This window comes from Leptonychotes weddellii, chromosome 5 (assembly GCF_054177405.1).
Source record: "Leptonychotes weddellii isolate Sample4059 chromosome 5, ASM5417740v2, whole genome shotgun sequence".
NCBI classification, from domain to species: Eukaryota; Metazoa; Chordata; class Mammalia; order Carnivora; family Phocidae; genus Leptonychotes; species Leptonychotes weddellii.
The window spans coordinates 101,939,944-101,960,819 of record NC_138373.1 but is presented as its reverse complement, the minus strand read 5'-3'; the positions used below and the strand labels follow the sequence as shown (position 1 = coordinate 101,960,819).

General features: G+C 44.0%; 1 protein-coding gene across 4 annotated transcripts; it reads right to left on the bottom strand.

Moving 5' to 3' along the window:
- Positions 1 to 474: 474 nt before the first annotated feature.
- TMBIM6 (transmembrane BAX inhibitor motif containing 6) lies at positions 475 to 20,291 on the bottom strand. Of its 4 annotated transcripts, none has more exons than XM_081821648.1 (10): positions 20,168 to 20,291; positions 10,303 to 10,390; positions 9,806 to 9,914; positions 7,255 to 7,375; positions 5,321 to 5,369; positions 5,115 to 5,212; positions 4,833 to 4,912; positions 4,434 to 4,534; positions 3,737 to 3,812; positions 475 to 2,523 (listed from the first exon to the last, which is right to left on the bottom strand). In XM_081821648.1, the coding sequence occupies exons 2-10, from the start codon at positions 10,356 to 10,358 to the stop codon at positions 2,500 to 2,502; spliced, it is 714 nt and encodes a 237-aa protein (XP_081677774.1). In that variant the 5' UTR covers positions 10,359 to 10,390; positions 20,168 to 20,291; the 3' UTR covers positions 475 to 2,499. The 4 variants fall into 4 exon arrangements, with proteins under 4 accessions (XP_081677774.1, XP_081677775.1, XP_081677776.1 ...); XM_081821649.1 differs by having other exon boundaries at positions 20,160 to 20,274; XM_081821650.1 differs by lacking the exon at positions 20,168 to 20,291 and adding an exon at positions 19,496 to 19,697.
- Positions 20,292 to 20,876: the final 585 nt, after the last annotated feature.

The window sequence follows — 20,876 nt, the reverse complement described above, 5'->3', positions numbered from 1 at the left end:
CATAATCTCTGAAGACAAGCATTTTTGTATTTTTCGCTGATGATTCCTATCACCTAGAAGAGGGCCTGGCCACAGCAGGTGACCAAAAAGACTTGCAGAACGAGTAGAGTATGATGCCTTTCCCATTATGCATCCAAAATTCCAAAGCCTGGCTATCTCCTCTGGAACCGATGGCACATGCTGCTACCACAAAGTGCCTGAAGGCTGGGGGGTGGAGGGCGGGAGGACAGTAAAAGGCCTGGGCTCTATACCGCACACAGGAAATTCCCAAAAGTTGTGGCAAGCTGGGGCCAGAGTGGGAGGCCTACGCGGGGGTGGGGTGGGGGGGCTATTGCTTTCTGGTCACCAGTCTGCTAAGTATAGATCAGAATCTCAATCCTGTTCCACTCCCAGGCCCTACTTCTAAGGCAAGTCAGACAGTACCCAAGTCCATGTTCAGCTGTGGCCTTGAATTTAACACACACTTACACCAGGAAAGGTTAAGGAATTTTCTTTATTTTTTACAAATTAAGACTATGTAGATTTCATATATTTCTGAATCAAAAACACCTCTGTCTTCACAGTATGAGTTAGAGAATGCAGCCTGAGCTGAAAACCAAGGAACTAGAAAAGAAAGTGATAATTACAGTGATTACTGTATTAAAAACCTGTTAGGCATTTTCTTTAAAAGTCGTTTTTTAGATCTTGTCATTCTTGGCACTGTTTCTAAAGAAAAACTCCTTTATCCCAAGCAAAAAAGCACAAGAGGTGGAGTTTGGCTTCAAGAGATGTAACTCAAGATTCTCAGGCCTTGGAGAGAATCAACAAATTTACGGAGAGGGCGACTGGGTGTTTAAGGGGAAGGAAGTCCCTTTATCAAAAGTTCTCAAGCCAGAGGCTGGAGGCAGCAGCTAGTCAGAGGGCAGCATCCTCTGCAGAAGCCAGCCATTCCGGGCAGCGCGCCACTCCAGGAATGCACACACTCCCTGGGAACCGCTTCTCGGGCTGGCACGATGATACGGTGTGCTGCGAACCAGCAGCCGCTGGGTCAAACTGTGTGCTGCTTGTGCATGGGAGAGCCGAAACTGGTATCCTCCTGGCAATGAGCTGTTGATGGCTCAGGCCCCTTCCACGGAAGCCCTGGGAACAGCTGGAGCTACAACTGCTCTCCAGGCTGCCTGCCCTTCTCCGCCAGTGCCCTGCAGCAGCGCCCTGCGAGAGCGCCGGCGATCCCCATTAGTGCTGGCCTCCCACACTCACCACCACCAAGCAAGCTGGAGCGAATCAGAGATCTTGCAGGTTTGCTCACCTGGCCCTGGCTGGAAGGCTACAGATTTCTGGGAATAGGTGAAGAGACCAAAAACTAAAGTGCATCTGTAAAATGAACGTTTATCTACCGCCCCACATCTCCGGCCTGACCCTATTGGCGTCCAGGTGGGAGAAGACAGAAATGCACTGGACTGTTATGAATGCTGCCTCCTGAGTCATCACAACCCACTTCTGCCGCTCTCAACAAAGAACCATTCAATTAGCAGCGTTCTTCTCCCCCGCTGCCCCAAACAGGTCCTCATCTGGGTCTGTCCGGCAGGATTAGTTTACGATTACCCCCTAAGATTACCCCCGGGCTCAACCATTCCCTTCCCTAGCCTTCCTCTCCTGGGATCTGCAATCGAAGCCAGGTGGGGGAGGAAACTCAGCAACTAAGGTGATAAAAAATAAAAATAAAGACAGGGGAAGTTTGGGAATTCTATGCTCTCTCTTGCCATACATAACCAGCCTTTTCATAAATACCTGACAAGAATCGGTCTTTCCTTTGTGCTGAAATCCTCCCGCCCCATGGATGGAAAACCGGCAGATTCCCTGAGGGTCAGACCAGGGACAGGGAAAGGGAACACGTCAATCCACATTCCTTTTGGGACAGCAAGACAGAACGGTGTGTTTGCCAGACCAGCAGCCGCTTGGGCAGCTCAGAGGAAGCAAAGCATCCAACAGAAGAGGCTCTTCGTTTTCTTTGTAGGGGTTGACAGTAGCTCAGATGTAATGAGCCTGAGTTACAACAGGACCACCAAACTCCTCTCCGATGGAAAGCACACTGCCCAGCCCCACAGGAACTGTGCACAAACCACACGACGCTGAGGAAAAGAGCCGAGGTAGCTCTACCCAACAGTTCAGGTGCACCTGGTGAAGCTCGGGTGGAAAGCGGACTCCTGGAGTTTGCTCTGCTTTGGGTCCCACTCCTCATCACGGTGACCGGCTGGCTGCCTGAGCAGAGGAAGCGGCTAGGGACGGGCTGGACAGAAAAGGGAGTGGGGAAGAACCCCAGGAATACGAAGCCAAACTCCAAACTATATTCTGCTAATCAGTTTTTTGATCAAAAAATTCAAAATAGAGAAAACCACAAAGTACAAAAGCTTTTCTGATGCTTTTCATTATCACAGAACACACCACCTGCAATGTGTGCGAAGAGGAAACGAGGGGTGGAGGGAGAGAGGTCAAAATGGGAAAGGCTGCATGGTCATTTCACTTCTTCTCTTTCTTCTTGTCCTAGAAATGGAGAAAAATTGCCCAATTAATTTTTCGCATCTCACATTCAAGCTCAAACTCTTGAATGAGCCAGTACCTGGCTGCCTTTGGTTAGGGACTGGAAGGGAACAGGACAAAAAAGAGGAAGGAGAAATACTCCTTCAGTACGGTAGGAACTGAATCTTAACCATCTTCCACTGATAGTCCCTCAAGTTGCTGACAGACCTGACAAGAATAAAGGTTAAGCAGTTGCTCCCACTTCCAGCCCAAGAGTGCCCAACTGGGCTGCCTGACCACTCCTGGCTTACTCATAACCCCCACAGCTCTAATCCTAACCCGTGAAGGCTGGAGAATGGTAGTCCATCCTAAAATAACTACACAAGAGGCCAAGACCAACTTTCCATTAGCCTGAGAAGCATAAATCCCGAGCACAAACCAACACCCAGAAATAATCTAGCCCAGTGAACTCTGCATTCCATCTTAGGCGGAAGCCCTGTGTATTAAACAGATGCAAGTTGAGTTGCTTTGGCTGAAACCTGCTTGGAGCTCCATCTAGTCGCAGCACAGGGAAGACCGACAGCCACCAATCCCACCTCCTCACCGGCTTCCACCACTACCACACTGTCTCCTGTTCCCTAAGAAGGTCTATAAAAAACCCTCATGGTTTCATTTGTTCCCCTAATGCTGGAGTGGACTATGTTAACCATATACAGAATGCTTCTCTGGAAACGAGACTAACAGACGTATAAAACCGGTCTACTTCTGACACATATTTGTAACAGCCAATATTAAACAAATCCCCTAGAATATCTTTCCCTGAGTCATAACTATCTTCACAGCCTTTAAATTCTTCATATAGTAGATTGTTTCCTGCTGCCACTTAAGCCCCCTTTCTCTTTTGATACTAATCTCAGTGATTTGTTTTTCTTTGCTGTTGGGTTTTTTTAAGTAATCTCTACACCCAACATGGGGCTTGAATTTACAACCCTGAGATTAAAACTCACATGGTCCACCAACTGAACCAGCCAGGCACCCCTTGTTTCTTTAAGGATTTTTTTTTTTAACTTGTTCCTTTTTCTCCATGGGCTAAAAGACTTCTGGTTCACCTCTTACGCGGCAGCCTGCCTTACAGTTAACCTGGACCTACACAGTGTGTCAGTTCTCAAATTTGAAGTCTACACATACGCGAAATTCAGGGGCCATTCTCTAATCCTCAGGGAGCAGGTGGACTAACCTTCTCATTCATAGCCAGGATCATCATGAGCTTTCTGAAGAGAGTAATGAAATCTAAGAAGAGGTCAACGCAGTGCCTGAAACAGAAGAACCAGATGACCAACTGGCATGTCCCACCTTCCTTTATCCACAGCCCACAGAGGGGCAAAGCACAAAAACCCCACACCCACCCCATGAGTGAGTTTCACCAACACTCCACCACCAAGTGTAACTCTGATGTCTGAGATCCTTTTCAAATCAACAAACCCATGCAGCACAGGGAGAAGAAAAACTGAGCTTTAGACTCTGCAGGGCCTGCATGTGAACCCCAGACTACCATTAACTAGTTAAGAGACTCTGAGATTACTGCATTTTTTCAAAAGTTATACATTAAAAAGAACATGTATCTTCATTATTAAAGGTTTAAAAATATAAAAATATAGAGTAAAAGGGGAAAGATTCCTTTCCCCCTCCATGCCTAGAGATAACCACTATTAAAAGTAACGATAATTAAATGCGTATTATTAGTTCAACTTTAAAAAGAGCTGATGTCTTCTGGGAATCGAGGGAGCCTGCTATTTGGCGCACAGCTCCAAAACCACGGGCACCCTACCACACACCCGAAGGCGGGCCAGAAAGCTCAGCCGGTGCCACCTAGGCCACTCTCACCCTCCCGACGGCCGCAGAAAGGGAGGCGTTCAAGACCAGTTTTCACTCACCAGATATAATCCTTATCTCCATTTTCAGCCTTTTCAATAATGAGTTGAGTATCAAAAAGGACAAAGCCACACATGACCACCAGCCCCACATACAGGTTTGCCTAACAGGAGAAGAATGAGATAAGGTTACCACGTGGGAGACGCCAGAGGGGAAAAACCAGTCGTGCCTCTTTTTGGCTCTTGGCTGTTCGAAAGTCAACAAATGCTAACCCACTGGCAGGAACGTTCTCGGGAATGGAAGCCTATGGTAAAGACCACACTACTTCCCTAGGCACAACTCTGCACTGCCCAACAAGAGTGAGCATTCTGGAGGATTCTTAGTCCACCTTGCTTTAGGGTGAAGCAAGTACAAGAAGTGCAAGGCAAATGGCTGCTAGAAAGTTACATGCAAAGTCTCACCTGGAAAAGCCAAATGGATCCAAAGAAAAGGTTCCCCAGGGAAGACAAGAGCATCAGGCTCATGGCTGACATCAAGACACCTGTAAGAGATGACAAAAAGCCATCCTGAGAAAAGCCAAAATGAAGTAAGATAACCCCATTAAAGCCATCCTTACTTACCCCCCACCCTCAAATTAAGGCTTTCAATTGCAACCTGACAATCACAAGAAGTTGGAAGGTAGGGAAAGAGTCCCGGTGCGAATTCTGGCTAAAGTGAGACTCTGTTTTCCAGTCCACACTTACCTCCCAGAAAGAGGTAGCTCCGGCGCCTGGCATACAGGGCGCTCAGGGTGAAGCAGGTGAAGATCATTGCTGTGCCCATGAAGGCGGTGGGAAGAATGCTGTTAGAGGAAAAGACCATTAGACTGAGGGCTACAGTTCTGCAAACCTATATTTAGGAGGCATATTTGCAATGATAAAAAGACCTAAGATACTATTAAAATAGTTACCTGGGGTTGATAGCAATGCACAGCTCCAGAGCAGGGCCTAGGCCAACTCCTAGAAAACAAAAAGCCCCCGAACACAATATTACCATCAATTCCTGAAGAGGACCCTTGTCCAAAGCTGACCATCAAAAGCACACGCAGGCCCATGCTCCTAAAAAACCAAAACATGTGTACTAAAATAATTAAATCTCTCTCTATCTGCCTTAACTGTTTACTGACTGAGTTATTTATTTATAGACAGAGCTACAAAACTGTTCTCTTAGATGAAAATCATGGATGGCCCAGGATGAAAACACATTAGGAAAAAGGAAGCAGGCGCGCCTGGGTGGCTTAGTCGTTAAGCGTCTGCCTTCGGCTCAGGTCCTAATCCCAGGGTCCTGGAATAGAGCCCCGCATCGGGCTCCCTGCTCGGCGGGAAGCCTGCTTCTCCCTCTCCTGCTCCCCCTGCTTGTGTTCCCTCTGTCGCTGTGTCTCTCTCTGTCAAATAAATAAATAAAATCTTTAAAAAAAAAAAAAAAAAGGAAGCAGGCATGTCAAACATTTTTGAGCAAAGCTGTAAGGCTGCAATACTCCGAAGAGGAGGGATGTGAGACTATAATGTGGGCCAGGTCAGGAATTAGGATAGAAATATCAAGAGCAAACCAGTGCCTTGTGGCCAGCAACCTAGTCATGCAGGACTGACTCCCTTTGTGAAAAAGGCGAGACCGGTTCTGCAGGTGGACACTTGCCAAGAGGAGAATGCAGTGGCAGCCTGTTCCAGCCCCAACATTTCCTCTACTCTTGCTACTCTCTCTCCTCTTCCGGTAATTCTACCCCTTACTGCCTTCAAAAACTAGCTTTCCCTATTTTAAAATCTTAATCTCTAAATACCTTCCTTTCTCCTACAACACTACATAGATTAGACACACTCAAAACAAGTTGTACTGGGGCGCCTGGGTGGCTCAGTCGTTAAGCGTCTGCCTTCGGCTCAGGTCATGATCCTGGGGTCCCGGGATCGAGTCCCACATCGGGCTCCCTGCTCCATGGGAAGCCTGCTTCTCCCTCTCCCACTCCCCCTGCTTGTGTTTCCTCTCTCACTGTGTCTCTCTCTGTGTCAAAAAATAAATAAAAAATCTTAAAAAAAAAAAAAAAAGAATGACTTATTTGAAGGGTGCCTGGGTAGCTCAGTTGTTAAGCGTCTGCCTTCAGCCCAGGTCATGATCCCAGGTCCTGGGATCGAGCCCTGCATTAGGTTGGGCTCCCTGCTCAGCAGGAAGCCTGCTCTCCCTCTCCCACTCCCCCTGCTTGTGTTCCTTCTCACTGTGTCTCTCTCTGTCAAATAAATAAATAAAATCTTAAAAAAAAAAACAACAAAAAACAATTTGTACTAAGTCAAATGCTGCTTTGCAAGTATTTTTACTATGTAGCTTGAGTCCTGTTTCCCTTAATGATAATTCTAGAAGAGCTGTGCTTTTCATTCTTTCTTGAGAATCAGCAAAGTGCTCTGTTGGATGGATCTCAATGTATGGCTTTAATTAACTGTCCGCAAAGTTCAGAATAAATGGTCACAGGAGTGATAGTTGCCAGTGTAAGTTCAACTAAGTTAGAGTTTCAGGCCTAGTTTAGACCCACGTCGACCATTAACAAGTTATGCTACCTAAGCTCTTGAACCGCATTCATTTAAGCACACAAATGCTTATTTTTGGATATAAAAGTAGAAGTCACAGTCACTAGTCCTAAAGAGCTAATCCTCTGGATGGGAAAGCAAGATGCACTTCTATGAAATAAAAAAGCAATACAAGGGAAAATATACTCAAATACAAGACTGAATAGTACAGTGTGCCAGTTGGGATGAACCACAATACATACAAACCTGGGGCCTTAGTCTACAGAGATACCAGATACAGTACCCCCAGTACCCCCTCTCCCACCCCAAATTAGCCTAGTTCCTAACATACCTGTAAGGAAAGCAAATCCAGCAAGAAGTCCCAGTCTTTTTTGCTCAGTTTCATGGCTATGAGGTGTTGTCATCAGCCAAATCATCAACCCCAGGGAGCCCAAGGCAGAGAGCAGGCCAGCCTGTCAGATCCAGAGTCAATAATGAAATACTTGAAAATACCGAATTTATTCTGTAGACCTTACTGGGATCAAATATTCACCTGAACTTCCTAATATTTCCTTCTAACCTGGAGGCAGTGGAAAGGCAGAAAGGACTAAGGAGAAACTAGAAGCCGTGTAGGACAGGGCTAGGACCATGGTGGATGCTAGAGGCTCTTCTGACCCAGGTAGTCCATGAGCTACACGTACCCAAGTCAAACTATGAGTCTCGCCCAAGAAAAAGATCAGAGTGACAACTGCTTGAAGCACATTCCAATCTGTAGGACAAGTAAAAATGATCCCTTTTTGATCACTTTAAAACACACACACAAATATATATACCCATACATCGAAAAAAGACTGAGAGGGTGCTACAGATTTAATGTTTATGCTCCCCCCAAACTCATGTTTAAATTTTAACCCCCAATGTGCTGATATTTCGAGGTTGGGGAGGGGGTGTCTTTGGAAGGTGGTTAGGTCATGAGGGTAGAGCCTTCATTAGTGCGCTTACAAGAGAGATCCCAGAGAGCTCCCTTGCCCCTTCTATCATGTGAAGACATAGCGAGAAGATAGTCTTTACACAGGAAGCAGGCCCTCACCACACAACGTATCTGCTGGTGCCATGATCTTGAACATCCAGCCTCCCAAACTGTGAGAAACATTTGCTGTTTAAGCTACTCAGTCTATGGTTTTCTGTTAGAGCAGCCTGAATGGACCGAGACAGAGTAAGAATCAAAATGTTGTTATGTCTGGATGTTTTTATTTCTTTCTCATGACTAGTCTGTTTTCCAAATTCTCTAAAATGAAAGTGCATTAGTTTTGTAAGAAGAAAAATATTCTTAAAAAAAAAAAGCAAGTGGGAAAAGCTGCAGGCAATTAGAAAGAGAAGAAAATCATCAAGGACATATGCAGACACTGAAGTTCCTTCCTTCCTTTAAAGGTATAGCTGATCCTCGTTTTTCTCATAGTTATGTTCTATAAAGTCACTGTGAATAATGAATTAATGAATACTGAACAACTGCTCCTGAGAAAAATAAAGGGTTAAATTCTCATGCACCTCTGGTTACATTTTCTTCAACCGAAAAATACGTGTTTTACGTGTGTTTATGTTTAAGGACACTTTATTTGATATATATATTGTTGGTTCATTAACCTGGAACTCATGGTCAACACACTCTAACTCAAACATGAACAAAGCTTACCTAACAGACGTATTTTCTCCATAAGACACATCACAGTCTTAGTGTACTTTTTTTTTGCACTTAGGAACAGCAGACCGCACTCTAGCACTATGCCTGGGGTCCATTTTAAATATTGACATCACCACCAAAATCACAAAAATGCAAAAAATGTAGCACTACACAGACCATGAAAAAGACCCTTGTTTATAGTACAAGAGCTTGAAGCAGGGCAGTGTGTTCAACCTCAGCTGGAACACAGTGCCATGCGCAACTCAAAGTTTTTGCTGTTCTGCTTAGGACTGCGAATGTCTGCAAAAGCACCATGAGTACTGACTTTAGGGTTACAAATACATTTTAGCAAGTAGGCAATTCATAAATATAGAATCCACGAATAATGAGGATAACTGCATTTTACTACATTGCTTAAAAAACAAAACAAAAACACCCACAACCAGAAACCAAAATGGCCACTCTTGCCTAGAAGGTGGAGTATGTTTTAGTCTCAACTCCAGGGATCAAAGTTTTATCCTCTGAGTATCTAGAATAATTTTTCACACAACCTCTGCCAGGAGATGCCTGAGCATAGGGACAGTTCTCAGTAGTTGCAAATGCCAACACAGACACACTCCCTACACTTACACTAAAAAGGACACTTGGAAAGCAAGTCTTGGTTAGTGAGAACTTCAAACTTTTTTGATTATTTGTCAACTGTCCCTTTTATTCCTACTGGCCAAACCCAAGGTCTCTTTCAACAGAGGAAAGTGAGTTGTTGAAGGTTTTCACGCAACCATGCAGATATAAATGCATCCGCGAATAAAATAGATCAAATCTTTGAAAGTCTCAACCCTGCCTCTCCCGATTATCATACAATCAGTGTTCTATATCTAAGAACCCCAGTCAAAAGCAAAAAAGAGAAAGAAGGCAGGAAAAGATAAAAAGGCTACTGTGCAAACCCCAGCACACACGCCATGCCATGACTCAGCGGGCTGGGGTCTTACACCATTCAGTGTCCAGGTTAAGACATTCTGTTTTCAGTACCTAGAGAGGACATAGCTGCCAGAAAACTTAAATAAGGTTCTGCATGTCCTTAGTTACCAGCCGGTTCTGGTGAGTTTAGATTGCAAACTACAGAAAAGGATTAAGGAGGGGTACAAGCTTGCACCACCCTGCTGAGCTGGTTTCTACCTACTGAAATCTGTGCCACAGCAACTAGGAGAGAAAGTGCTCTTACCTGAAGGAAATGAGTGACCACGTGGACATAGGCCCCCGCGGCCGCCACAAACATACAGAGGGCGAAACTGGCATAGACCTTCTTCAGGTGCTGCTGTGTCGAAGGGGTTCTGGGAAAGAACATTAGTAACAGCCATTATTCTAGGACCAATTTCATTTCTAAGCTAACAATCATTTCCCTCTCTTCTTCCCAGGAAATATGTTTAAGTTATAAAAAAAAAAAAAAGAATATTTTGAAAATAGATGAATTGAGAATCTTAAATGCCGGGGAGGAGCCAAAGGTCCCATATTATGAACAATCAGTACCCAAACTAGAATAACTAAATGGTTTTTCAGTGACTACAGAGCAGCTCCTAGAATCTGGGTGCTTTTATCAGATCCTCTGGATTCTAGCAAAGTTAATATGCCAATTAATACATACAAAAGTTAATAAACTAGGAAAAGTAAGATATGAAAGGAAATGCAATAAGAAACTACAGTCAAGATCAAAACACTTACATGTGGGAAAATTTTAAGAGTGCATCAAAGTTGATCTTCCGATCAAATATGTTCATGATGCCAGAGTCTGTGGGACACAGTCTCCGCTCTGTAGAATCAAGGATAAAAAGAAGAAAGGTTATTTTACAGATACAAGGACATAGAAAACAACATAAACAACTTTCTCATAAAAATAGCAACATACAAGTTGGAAAAACGAAAGTATCTAAAATCCCACTGTCCTAGCACAGCCATTTTCATTTCTATGCATTTCCTTCTAGGATACATTTGCAATCATACTCAACCATTTTAAAGGACACAGAGGAAATGAAGCCATCTTCTTCTCCCTAAACTATTTTGTTATTAGCATTTGATTTCTATTCTTTCAGAAAGTAATTTGTCCCTTTGATAGTTTCTTTGAGGGCGCCTGGGTGGCTCAGTCGTTAAGCATCTGCCTTCAGCTCGGGTCATGATCCCAGGGTCCTGGGTTCGAGTCCCACATCGGGCTCCTTGCTCAGCGGGGAGTCTGATTCTCCCTCTCCCTCCGCCCCTGCTTGTGTCCCCTCTCTTGCTGTGTCTCTCTGTCAAATAAATAAATAAAATCTTTTAAAAAAAGATAGTTTCTTTAAGAAATTACCAGTTAGCAATTAGTTAAAGGGATCCTGTCACTGGAACATAAAGCGATATTTATTTTTATTTTGGGGGGGGGCGGGCAGAGGAAGAGGGAGAGTCTTAAGCAGGCTCTACACTGGGCCTCCACCCTGAGATCATGACCTGAGTCAAAATCAAGACTGGAACACTTAAGCACCCCTGCAATATAAAGCAATTTTATGTCATTGTATCAAGATGCTAGAGAATTCTCTCAGCAAAGGCATAGAACCTCAAAGAGGGAGGAATGGAGGGAGGAAGGAAGAAGCTGGGCCTGGTACTAGGTCTTGAATTTTATTTATTATTATTATTATTTTTTAAAGATTTTATTTATTTGACAGAGAGAGAACAAGCAGGGGGAGCAGCAGAGGGAGAGGGAGAAGCAGGCTCCCCACCAAGCAAAGAGCACGACGTGGGGCTCAATCCCAGGACCCTGAGATCATGACCTGAGCCCAAGGCAGACGCTTAACTGACTGAGCCACCCGAGCCACCCAGGTACCCCAGGCCTTGAATTTTAAATATATGCATGTAGAAACTTTCCATCCAATGCATGTTAAAACTGAACTGAAAGAGATTTACAATTTTAAAAAGAGAAAAGTTCCTCCATGAAAAAGGAATTTGTGCAGAAAGGATCTTTTTACATAATTTCAGAAATTTTCCTACAGAAGAGATGAAATAGTACAAAGAATTCCTATAAACCCTTTACCCAAATTTCCTAACTGTTAATATTTCACCATATCTGCTTTATCCCCTCTCTATATAGCAGTATATAGAGACTTTAAAATTTTTTTCCCCCAACCATGAAGGCACAAAAATGTTTTTTTTCCCAACCATGCAGGCACCCCTAAATACTTGTGTGTACATCTGAAAACAATAATCAAAACCAGGAAATTAACACTGACACAATACTATTATCTGATCTACAGACCTTATTCAGATCTTGCCAACTGTCCCAATTATGTCACAGAAAGGACATTTTTAATTGAACTGTACCCAGGTTATATGCCATCAATACCATCAAGTTTGGCTCTTAAATTTTGTTCCCTCCTCTATTTCACATGCAATCCTAAATAAACACATTCAATCTACAGGGCTTAAAAAAAAAATTTAATAAAGAATTTTCATCTTTCTAAGTATCAATCTTCCACAATCATCCAGATTCTTATTAGACCCATAATGCCTATTCATTTCACACTGACCAAAAAACGGGAATGGGGTGGTATTAAAACACAAAGCTAAGTAGTTTGAAAAACAAGCCAACTAGTCACGCCTATTCTAATGAGCACCTAGCCCCAATACTCAGCAAAACCAGTCTGGGCAATAAAAGTTACAATCCCAAACTGACTCCTGAGAAATCCTGGGCCAGTGGAAAGATGCCATTCTTCTAGTTCACATGCATCATTACCATTTGTTTCCTGAGTCTCACTCTCTCACAAGTGCAACAATTACAATGGCTAGCTTGCTCTCTCTTGATTTCCTCTTTCCTTTCTCACCAACATCCTACTCACCTCAATTTTTTTGTTAGTTCTGTTCTTAAGGATGGATACAGCGAGAAGCTGAAGAACCTACTAAAGCTGCTGCTCACAGCTCTAAGTCCCGGGGCTCTGGGCCTTCTTGATCTAGATGGTGCAATTATTGCAGGCTGTTGCAGGACCGACCACAGCCTTTCATAACCATGATGAACTCACATCCTCTAGAGAGCACACTTACAGGATGGCAGAATCCAGCACCTGGAAAGTGTCTTTGTTTAAGTCTTCCATTAACACCCTTAATGACATCCCCAGATAGAACTTGCAATAGTTCTGAAGCAACCTTCAGAGCCAAATTTCTCAGTATTCACAACAACACTGAAGTACCTCTTGCTTCCAATTTCAAGAGTTAACAAAAGGAAGGGTGGGGGTGGTGAATGGGCATCGCAGTGTAAATCCTCAAATACCCAGGGGATTGTTAGTCAGAAAGGGGCAACACCCTGTAACCAGAATCCACTAAGTGAAACAGTGGGAGGGGATAATGGCAGAAACTCCTCTTTCCCAGTTTGCTCTTTGACATTTCCCGGGGGGTGCTGACTGCCTCTTAAAACTGCAGATGGAAAAACCAAAATTATCAAAAGTTGTGAGGACAGGGAGGGAGGATTTCTCCATGATTTAGTAGTGCCTTGTGGTTTAAAATAAGTAAAAAATAAATTAAATAAAACCAGTTTTCTAACACCAGTACTTTTTCTAAAATTTAAATGAGATATGTAAGTACCAAATTTTCTAGATACAAAGGCACACAGCAGTTTTTTTGAGAGTGTGCACATACACACACACACAAGTGTGTGTGTGTGGGGGGGTTCCAGAGGAAGAGAGAATCTTAAGCAGGCTCCACGCTCAGTGTGGAGCCTGATGCAGGGATCGATCCCACAACCCTGAGATCATGACCTGAGCCAAAATCAAGAGTCTGATGCTTAACTGACTGAGCCACCCAGGCGCCCCAAGACACACAGCAATTTTAATAATAGCTTTGTAGGGAAAAAACACAATGAAGTATACATTTAATAAATGACATGATATGTATAGGACATAATTTATTTCAGAACTGTTAAAACGTAAGGAGGAAAAAGTTAGGTCTTAGAATCAAGGAAATGTGATAGTTTGCTCTAGGAACTAATGTAGACATAAGTAAAGAGTCAAAACGATTCTTACAAGTTTTGCCAGAGGGATTAAGCTAAGTAAGTTTCTAACTTACCCTCAAACTACTTGTATTCAGAAGCTGCAGAGAAAACATATCTACATTTCAATGTCTATATGCAAACTCAGCTGAACAAGATTCAATTGCATTCATAACTCAAAAATAGCAGCTCCCAGGGCGCCTGGGTGGCTCAGTCAGTTGGGCGTCCAATTCATGATTATGGCTCAGGTCATGATCTCAGCGTCCTGATATGGAGTCCAGGTCAGCTCTGAGCTCAGCAGGGAGTCTGCTTAAGAGTCTCTCCCTCTGTCCCTCCCCCCAACTCCTGCACTCTCTCTCAAACAAATAAATCTTTAAAAAATAGCAGCTCCCATACCAAAAGTATTTTCAGTCCCAGGGAACAGTTAGCTCCTAACAGAGTCTGAAGTATTCAAAACCATTAACTAAGTAACTCAGCTAACATTTCAAAAAGGCCCCACAGTTAAATGAAAATCTTTGTTTTAAAAACAGGACATTAGGGACGCCTGGGTGGCTCAATCGGTTGGGCGTCTGCCTTCCGCCCGGGTCATGATCCCAGGGTCCTGGGATAGAGTCCCACATCGGGCTCCTTGGGGAGCCTGCTTCTCCCTCTGCCTGCCACTCCCCCTGCTTGTGCTCACTCTCTCTGGCAAATAAATAAAATCTTCAAAAAAAAAAAAAAGGACATTAAAATGACAAGTTTTATGCTATGTATATTTTACCGCAACAAAGGAAACAAGTATATTACAAGTTGCTCAAAAATTATTTAATACAGTAGTTCCCCCAACACACATCAGCCCATTATGATATCCATACCAGCACTCGTCTGTCTCAAACTAGACACCAACTCATACAAAAATCTAGAAATTGCATCCTCTCTCCCACCCCAGCCCCCCAGTTCTAAATGTAAAACAGGGAAGTGGGATTATTTATTTAGAATACAATGTAGACTGTGCCTCCTAGACTCATGAGAAATTTGTCTGCATCGCATTAAGTAAATGTTCAGACGTTAATCATAATCAAATTCCTTTAATTTGGATCAGAGCTTCACTTAATGCCTTCATCCTTAGGAGAGCAGGAATACCAAACTTGACAGATATTCTCATCAACTAACATCTATGTCTTAGGTCTTGTTAAATCTCTTGTTTTGTTCTAGGTATCTTCCTTACCCTTGCCCTAAAATAATTATCATCAGGGGCCAAGCCGTGAAAACAACAAAAAAAATTCTCTACATTCTTATTTCAATACCTATTAAGTACAGTCCATATGAAATACAGCTAAGTGGCCAAAAGCTATGCAAAACAGAAACAATCACAAATTTTTAAAAAATCCTTGCCTTTGAAAGATAAAAGCCCGCTGACTACTGGGCAGAAGGCTGCCTTAATATTTACAATTTAACAACAAAACCAGCAATTCAGGGGCACCTGGGTGGTTCATTCGGTACAGCATCCAACTTTTGATCTCAGGGTCATGAGGTCAAGCCCCACATTGGGTGTGGAGCCTACTTAAAGTAAGTATTTTTTAAAATAGAGCAAGTCAAAGAAACATTATTCACATATTTAATTAAACATTTAGTTGTGAATTATATGGTTCCTCATTGTTGTTGTAATTCGACCATTCTGAGTCCCCTTCCCACATATCCAGATGGAACCAACTGATACTTAAGAAAAACCCCATGTGGTTAAAAAACTGGAGTGGGGGGGGTAGCAGAATTGTATTTTTTTAGTAGTTCTTCCTATTGAATAGCTTTCAGACTCCGTATAACCATGTATCTGTTAAGAGCTTGGCTTGCTGCACTTGAATCCTGATATTGCCTTAGCTATGTAACACACAGCAAGTTTCTGGCACTTGAACCTCACTGTGCTTTAGTTTCCTCATTTGTATATAGTAATATATAATAATATCTATTTCACAGGGTTGAGGATTATGTGAGATAATACAAATAAAGTGCTTAGAATAGTGCCTCATACAGGAATGCCTGGGTGACTCAGCTAGTTAAGCATCTGACTCTTGATTTGGGCTCAGGTCATGATCTCAGGATCATGGGATCGAGCCCCGTGTCAGGCTGTGCCAGGTGTGGAACCTGCTTAAGATTTTCTCTCTCCCTCGCTCTCCCTCTGCCTCTGCCCCTCTTCCCCCCACCTATTCTCTCATGCATGCATGCTCTCTCTCCAAAAGAAAGAATAGTGCTTCATACATAAGACTGGCTCCATATGTTAGCCATTGTTTTTACCAGTGTAAATACTCATTACTCTCATGTCCTCAGTGCATTATTTTCCCCTAGTTTTATAAAATATTTATTGCAGGTCTAATCTACATATGCCCTGTAAATTAATTCTTTAAATATTATTCAACCACAGTTAACTATATCCTGAAGACTTAATATTTACCCACATGAATAAAATTAAATTGGGGGAAGAGGGAAGAGTCTAAGAAAATTATAAACTGGAATTTAAAGGAATTTGATAAATCTTATTACCGGCTAAAATTACTTTTGTGCAAATGGCAGGCCTCTCCTTGGGCACATTTACACTGTACCTCCTGTCCCACAGGGCCACAAGGCGTTTTGAGACAGCCTAATAACCACTAAGCGATAATCCGATGTGGCAGAGAATTTGATGAAGTAAATGGTCATTAGCTTGATGCCTTCCTTGTCATCCCTAGAAGGTAGGTCAGTTTGGTTTCAGGAAGTCCAAAGAACTGTTTTGACAGGCCTGGGCTCTGGTGGTCCTAGATTTGAACCCTAGATGTCCCAGCCCCTCCCTTAACTTGGTCCCAAATTCCTGGCTAGCGAGATTAGCTAGCTAACATCGGATCTGATCTCTCTAGGGTGCTGCTTCAGAACCAAGCTAGTAACTGGAGATGGAATGCCTACTGCCTTCAATAAATGATTTTTTGAACTTTCACACTACTGAACCTCTCTCTGTAACCACAAGTGTTTGACAGACTGGATCAGAAAGAGGCCCCAATGTCCTAAATACATACTCATTTTCCAGTGTAAACCAGTAATCCCTTCCCAATAACAACATATTTAGCCCAAATTAAAGCAGGCATAAATGAGGACAAACTTTTTAAGTGTTTTGGATTCCAGTTAATTGTGTCGGAACTTCTTGCATAGATGGCTGTAAGCACCGAAAGAGCAGAGCTTGCATGTGATTCAGCTTTCTGTCCCCCCATATTTACGTACAACCAGGAGTCCCCAGAGCAAATGCAGACCCCATTATCTAATCAGGAGTGTTGCAACCTCAAATCAACACTCCCCAGGTGGCTCAAAGGGGAACCTACCCTGAGGAGTAACTCGAGTGGCCCGAAAAGCCAATCTCTACTTTTCCTCTCCTTGGTTTGAACACCGTCTTTGGAAAACAAAAATGTGTTTAATACAAAAGCTACTTCATGAAGCTTGGTTAGAACTCGGGGGGGGCGGGGGGGGGGCAGCGCAGGATGCCTGGGTGGTCCAGTCAGTTAAGTGTCTGCCTTCAGCTCAGGTCATGATCTCAGGGTCCTGGGATCAAGTCCCACATTAGGCTCCCTGCTCAGCAGGGAGTCTGTTTCTCCCTCTCCTTCTGTGTGTGTGCGCTCTCGCGCTCTCTCAAATAAATAAATCTTAAAAAAAAGAAGAAGAAAAAAAACTCTGGGGGAACAAAACAGGGTAAAGTGGAAGACACTTCTAACAGCTTCTACAGTCAAGTCAAAGTGGCAAAGGAAAATTTAGCAGACAGAACATCAAGAGAATATTCAGTATTTTCCCAAAGGAGATTAATACCCTTGGGTAGTTTATGAAATAAAGTGAAACTTCAGGCCAGCAGTAGTACCTTCTATAATACAACTACATTTATATAAAACTTTACAACTTTAAAGTGCTTTTATATACGTTATCTCCTTTGACCTTCACACCAATCCATAAAGAAAGGGCAAAAATGATTAATCTCACTTTAAAAAGAAAGCTCAAAAAGGCAGCGTTAATAGTGGCAGGAGCCCTGGCTTTGGAGTCACAAATCCTGCCATTTTCTACCATGTAACTTTGGGAAAATCATCTAGGCTTCCTTACCTGTAAGATAAGGATGATTAAATAACACCTGGGCTACCAAGCTTACTGAATGCCAGTAAAAAAAATCTGTGGGGGGCGCCTGGGTGGCTCAGTTGGTTAAGCGACTGCCTTCGGCTCAGGTCATGATCCTGGAGTCCCGGGATCGAGTCCCGCATCGGGCTCCCTGCTCGGCAGGGAGTCTGCTTCTCCCACTGACCTTCCCCCCTCTCATGCTCTAATAAATAAATAAAATCTTAAAAAAAAAAAAAATCTGTGGGACACAGATAAAAAGTACAGCACAGCGGAATGTAGTCAGTGACACTGTTAATAGTGCTGTATCGTGAGATGGCAGCTACACTTGCGGTGAGCATAATGTATGGACCTGAATCACTATGTTGCACACTTGAAGTAATGGAACATTTTGTGTCAACTATACTTCAATTAAAAAAAAAAAAAAAAAGAGGAAGAATGAAAACCTGTGTGAAATCATTGTAAAGTGCTAAAAGGACATTAGTATTGACCTGACCAACACCACAAAGTTAAATAGTAGAGCCAGAACCAGATTAGGGGCCTTATGACCTCTAATGCCTGGTGCTCTTCCTACTATTACAGCCTACAGAAGAAAAGCAACTTTTCATTAAGACAGTTCCAGCCATAGGCCAAGAGAAACTTAAAAAATATTAACACATGTTGATTCCTATTACACTTCTCTGTATTTTTCAGCACTTCTACAATAAGCATGAACTATATGCATAACCAGGAAAAAAATTAGAATGCTGACTAAATATCTGGATTAATTTCACCTTTCCTATTCTTAGGAGAGTAAGACTTCAGTCACACCAATAGTGGGGAAGGGAGAGACAGGAAGAAAGAGGGTTCACTAAGCCATGTTTCCACAAGATGAATAATGGAAGAAGGAAACTCTAAATACAAATTACAGAGAGTGTTTCTCAAGGATTTAACCCTTCTGTCCCTATTGGAAGAAAATGGTAGAAAACCTAAGTATCAACATATTCTTGAAGCCAGAACAAAAAATATTAGACAACAGAAATAAGCCACCAAAGAGAGTAAACCTAATAATTACAGAAATAAGTGTATTTGTAGAAGCCATAATAACTTGGTTATACAACGTGAATAATCTCTCTTGAACTGAATTCTTAAACTACACATTCAACCAAAAGATAAACTAAAACTAGGGGCGCCTGGGTGGCTCAGTTGTTAAGCGTCTGCCTTCGGCTCAGGTCATGATCCCAGGGTCCTGGGATCGAGCCCCACATCGGGCTCCCTGCTCCGCGGGAAGCCTGCTTCTCCCTCTCCCACTCCCCCTGCTTGTGTTCCTGCTCTATGTCTCTCTCTGTCAAATAAATAAATAAAATCTTTAAAAAAAAAAAAAGATAAACTAAAACTAAGTATTAATAAATAACTAGAAAAGTCTATTCGCCATTAACTTTTAACCTTAAAATCTTTGTGTTTCAGGCACAGTCAGCTCTTCTACTGAGTTACACATTCACAAGTTAACTATTGCTAGAACAGTCTCAAGTTCAGAGAGGTTTTTGTTATTGTTGTTTGGTCAATGAAAGGCTGGTGGGGTAGGCAATGCGGTCTGGGCTGGTACTGAGTAACAATTCCGCACTTAATAAATATGCAAAAATACCAAAGCCTACTTACTACCATAGCTCCAGCAAGCAGGTCCAAGAAAAAAAACAACCGCCCAACGACGCCTTTCCTGCGCGGGCTTTGAGAAAGACGCCCACAAGGCTCAGGACCAAGCAAAGCCAAGGCCACCTCACCTGTCCAAAGGTAATCAATCAGACCAGAACGGGGCTGGAAACCCAGGAAGGATCTTCTCACCTTCCGCCTCTGCTTTCGGCTTCCAAGTAACTAAGGAGGTTCGCGTGTCACAGAGGAGTGTGACATCACCCGCCTGGCCATGACAGGGCAGCCTGCCTGACCAGGCCCTTTGTCGAGTCCTGGCCCTCGCTGCTCACCCAGAAGGGGCCCAGCCAGAGGGCCCAAAGCAGAGAAACAATCAGTCGGGTGAAGCAGGGGTGATAACAAACCCGTGAGGTTTCGCTTTCATTAGCCTCGGAAGGAAGGGGTGGGGGACGTGGCCTGAATTTAAGTAGTCAAGGCTGTGCCAAAGTGCCCCTGCGCCTACTCTTGGCGGGGTGAAAAGGAGAAGGAACGCAGAGTGGGAGGAAGGAAGAAAGAGGGACTAAAAAAGACCCTTCACCAGCAATCGCGCGCAGAACGGGAGCCTCGACGCCCCCCAAAACGCAGCAGACGCTCCCCAGCCCCTCCCCCGCTCCGGTACGGTTGCGCATGCGCGGTGCTAGTTCCCGAGCTTCCCCCCCTCCCCGCGCAGCTTTCCGAGTCCCGTCGCGGAAGAGGGCCCCATTCCCCGAAGGTGCAGTCTGTCCGAAAACCGAGACTATTCCCACTCTTGCTCAGACAATAATTGCCAACCCCATTTCCATTTCTCACTCCCGGCTTACAGTCCCAGCTTCAGACGTACGTTCTTACCGGCCTCCCAGGAGCCTACACAGCTCTTCTAACACCGGATGTGCCTCTGACTCTCCCAGTGTGCGCTCCAGACTTTTTACCCAAGCGTCTGCCCCTCGAGGGAAGCTCCGCCCCTGCGGTCCACTTAAGGCCAGTCCTCATTGGCCCCTGGCTGGACCTCTGCCTTCCCATTGGCTTTACGTGCGTAAACAACGGCTGCTTACTTCAGAGCCATTCGCTAATGCCCTTGTCGATCAAGACGCTGGCCGCCAACCGGCGTCGTAGAAACGGTCTCCGCCTCTTCCCCATAGTTAGGTAGGACCGCGGTCTAAAGCCGCCCCTAGTGGAGAAAGTGAAGAGGGACAGGCCCCACCCAAGATACCTGGCATGTCACCGAGCCCCGCGACGCGTGGTGGGATAGCGCAGCAAAGTCCCGGGATTCTGGTTTTAGGCTTCTCATGGAATGTTAAAGGGAGAAAGAGATTCAGATAACACGTAAAAAAGGGCTCTCATAGGGGGCAGTCTACCATGAATCGAGTGGGACTTAGGCTTCCGAGCACTTTTGAAGGCTCAGCGAATTGTCCAGGAATTCGAGGAGGACATAGCCGCCCCAGTCCGGCATCGGAAGCACCGACGCGCTCTAGCCCAAGTGGTGGTCCTGGGGCCGCGTGCGAGACTGGAGGGCTTCCAGGATCACCTTCCCTGCTTGGTGGAGATAGGCGACAACTTC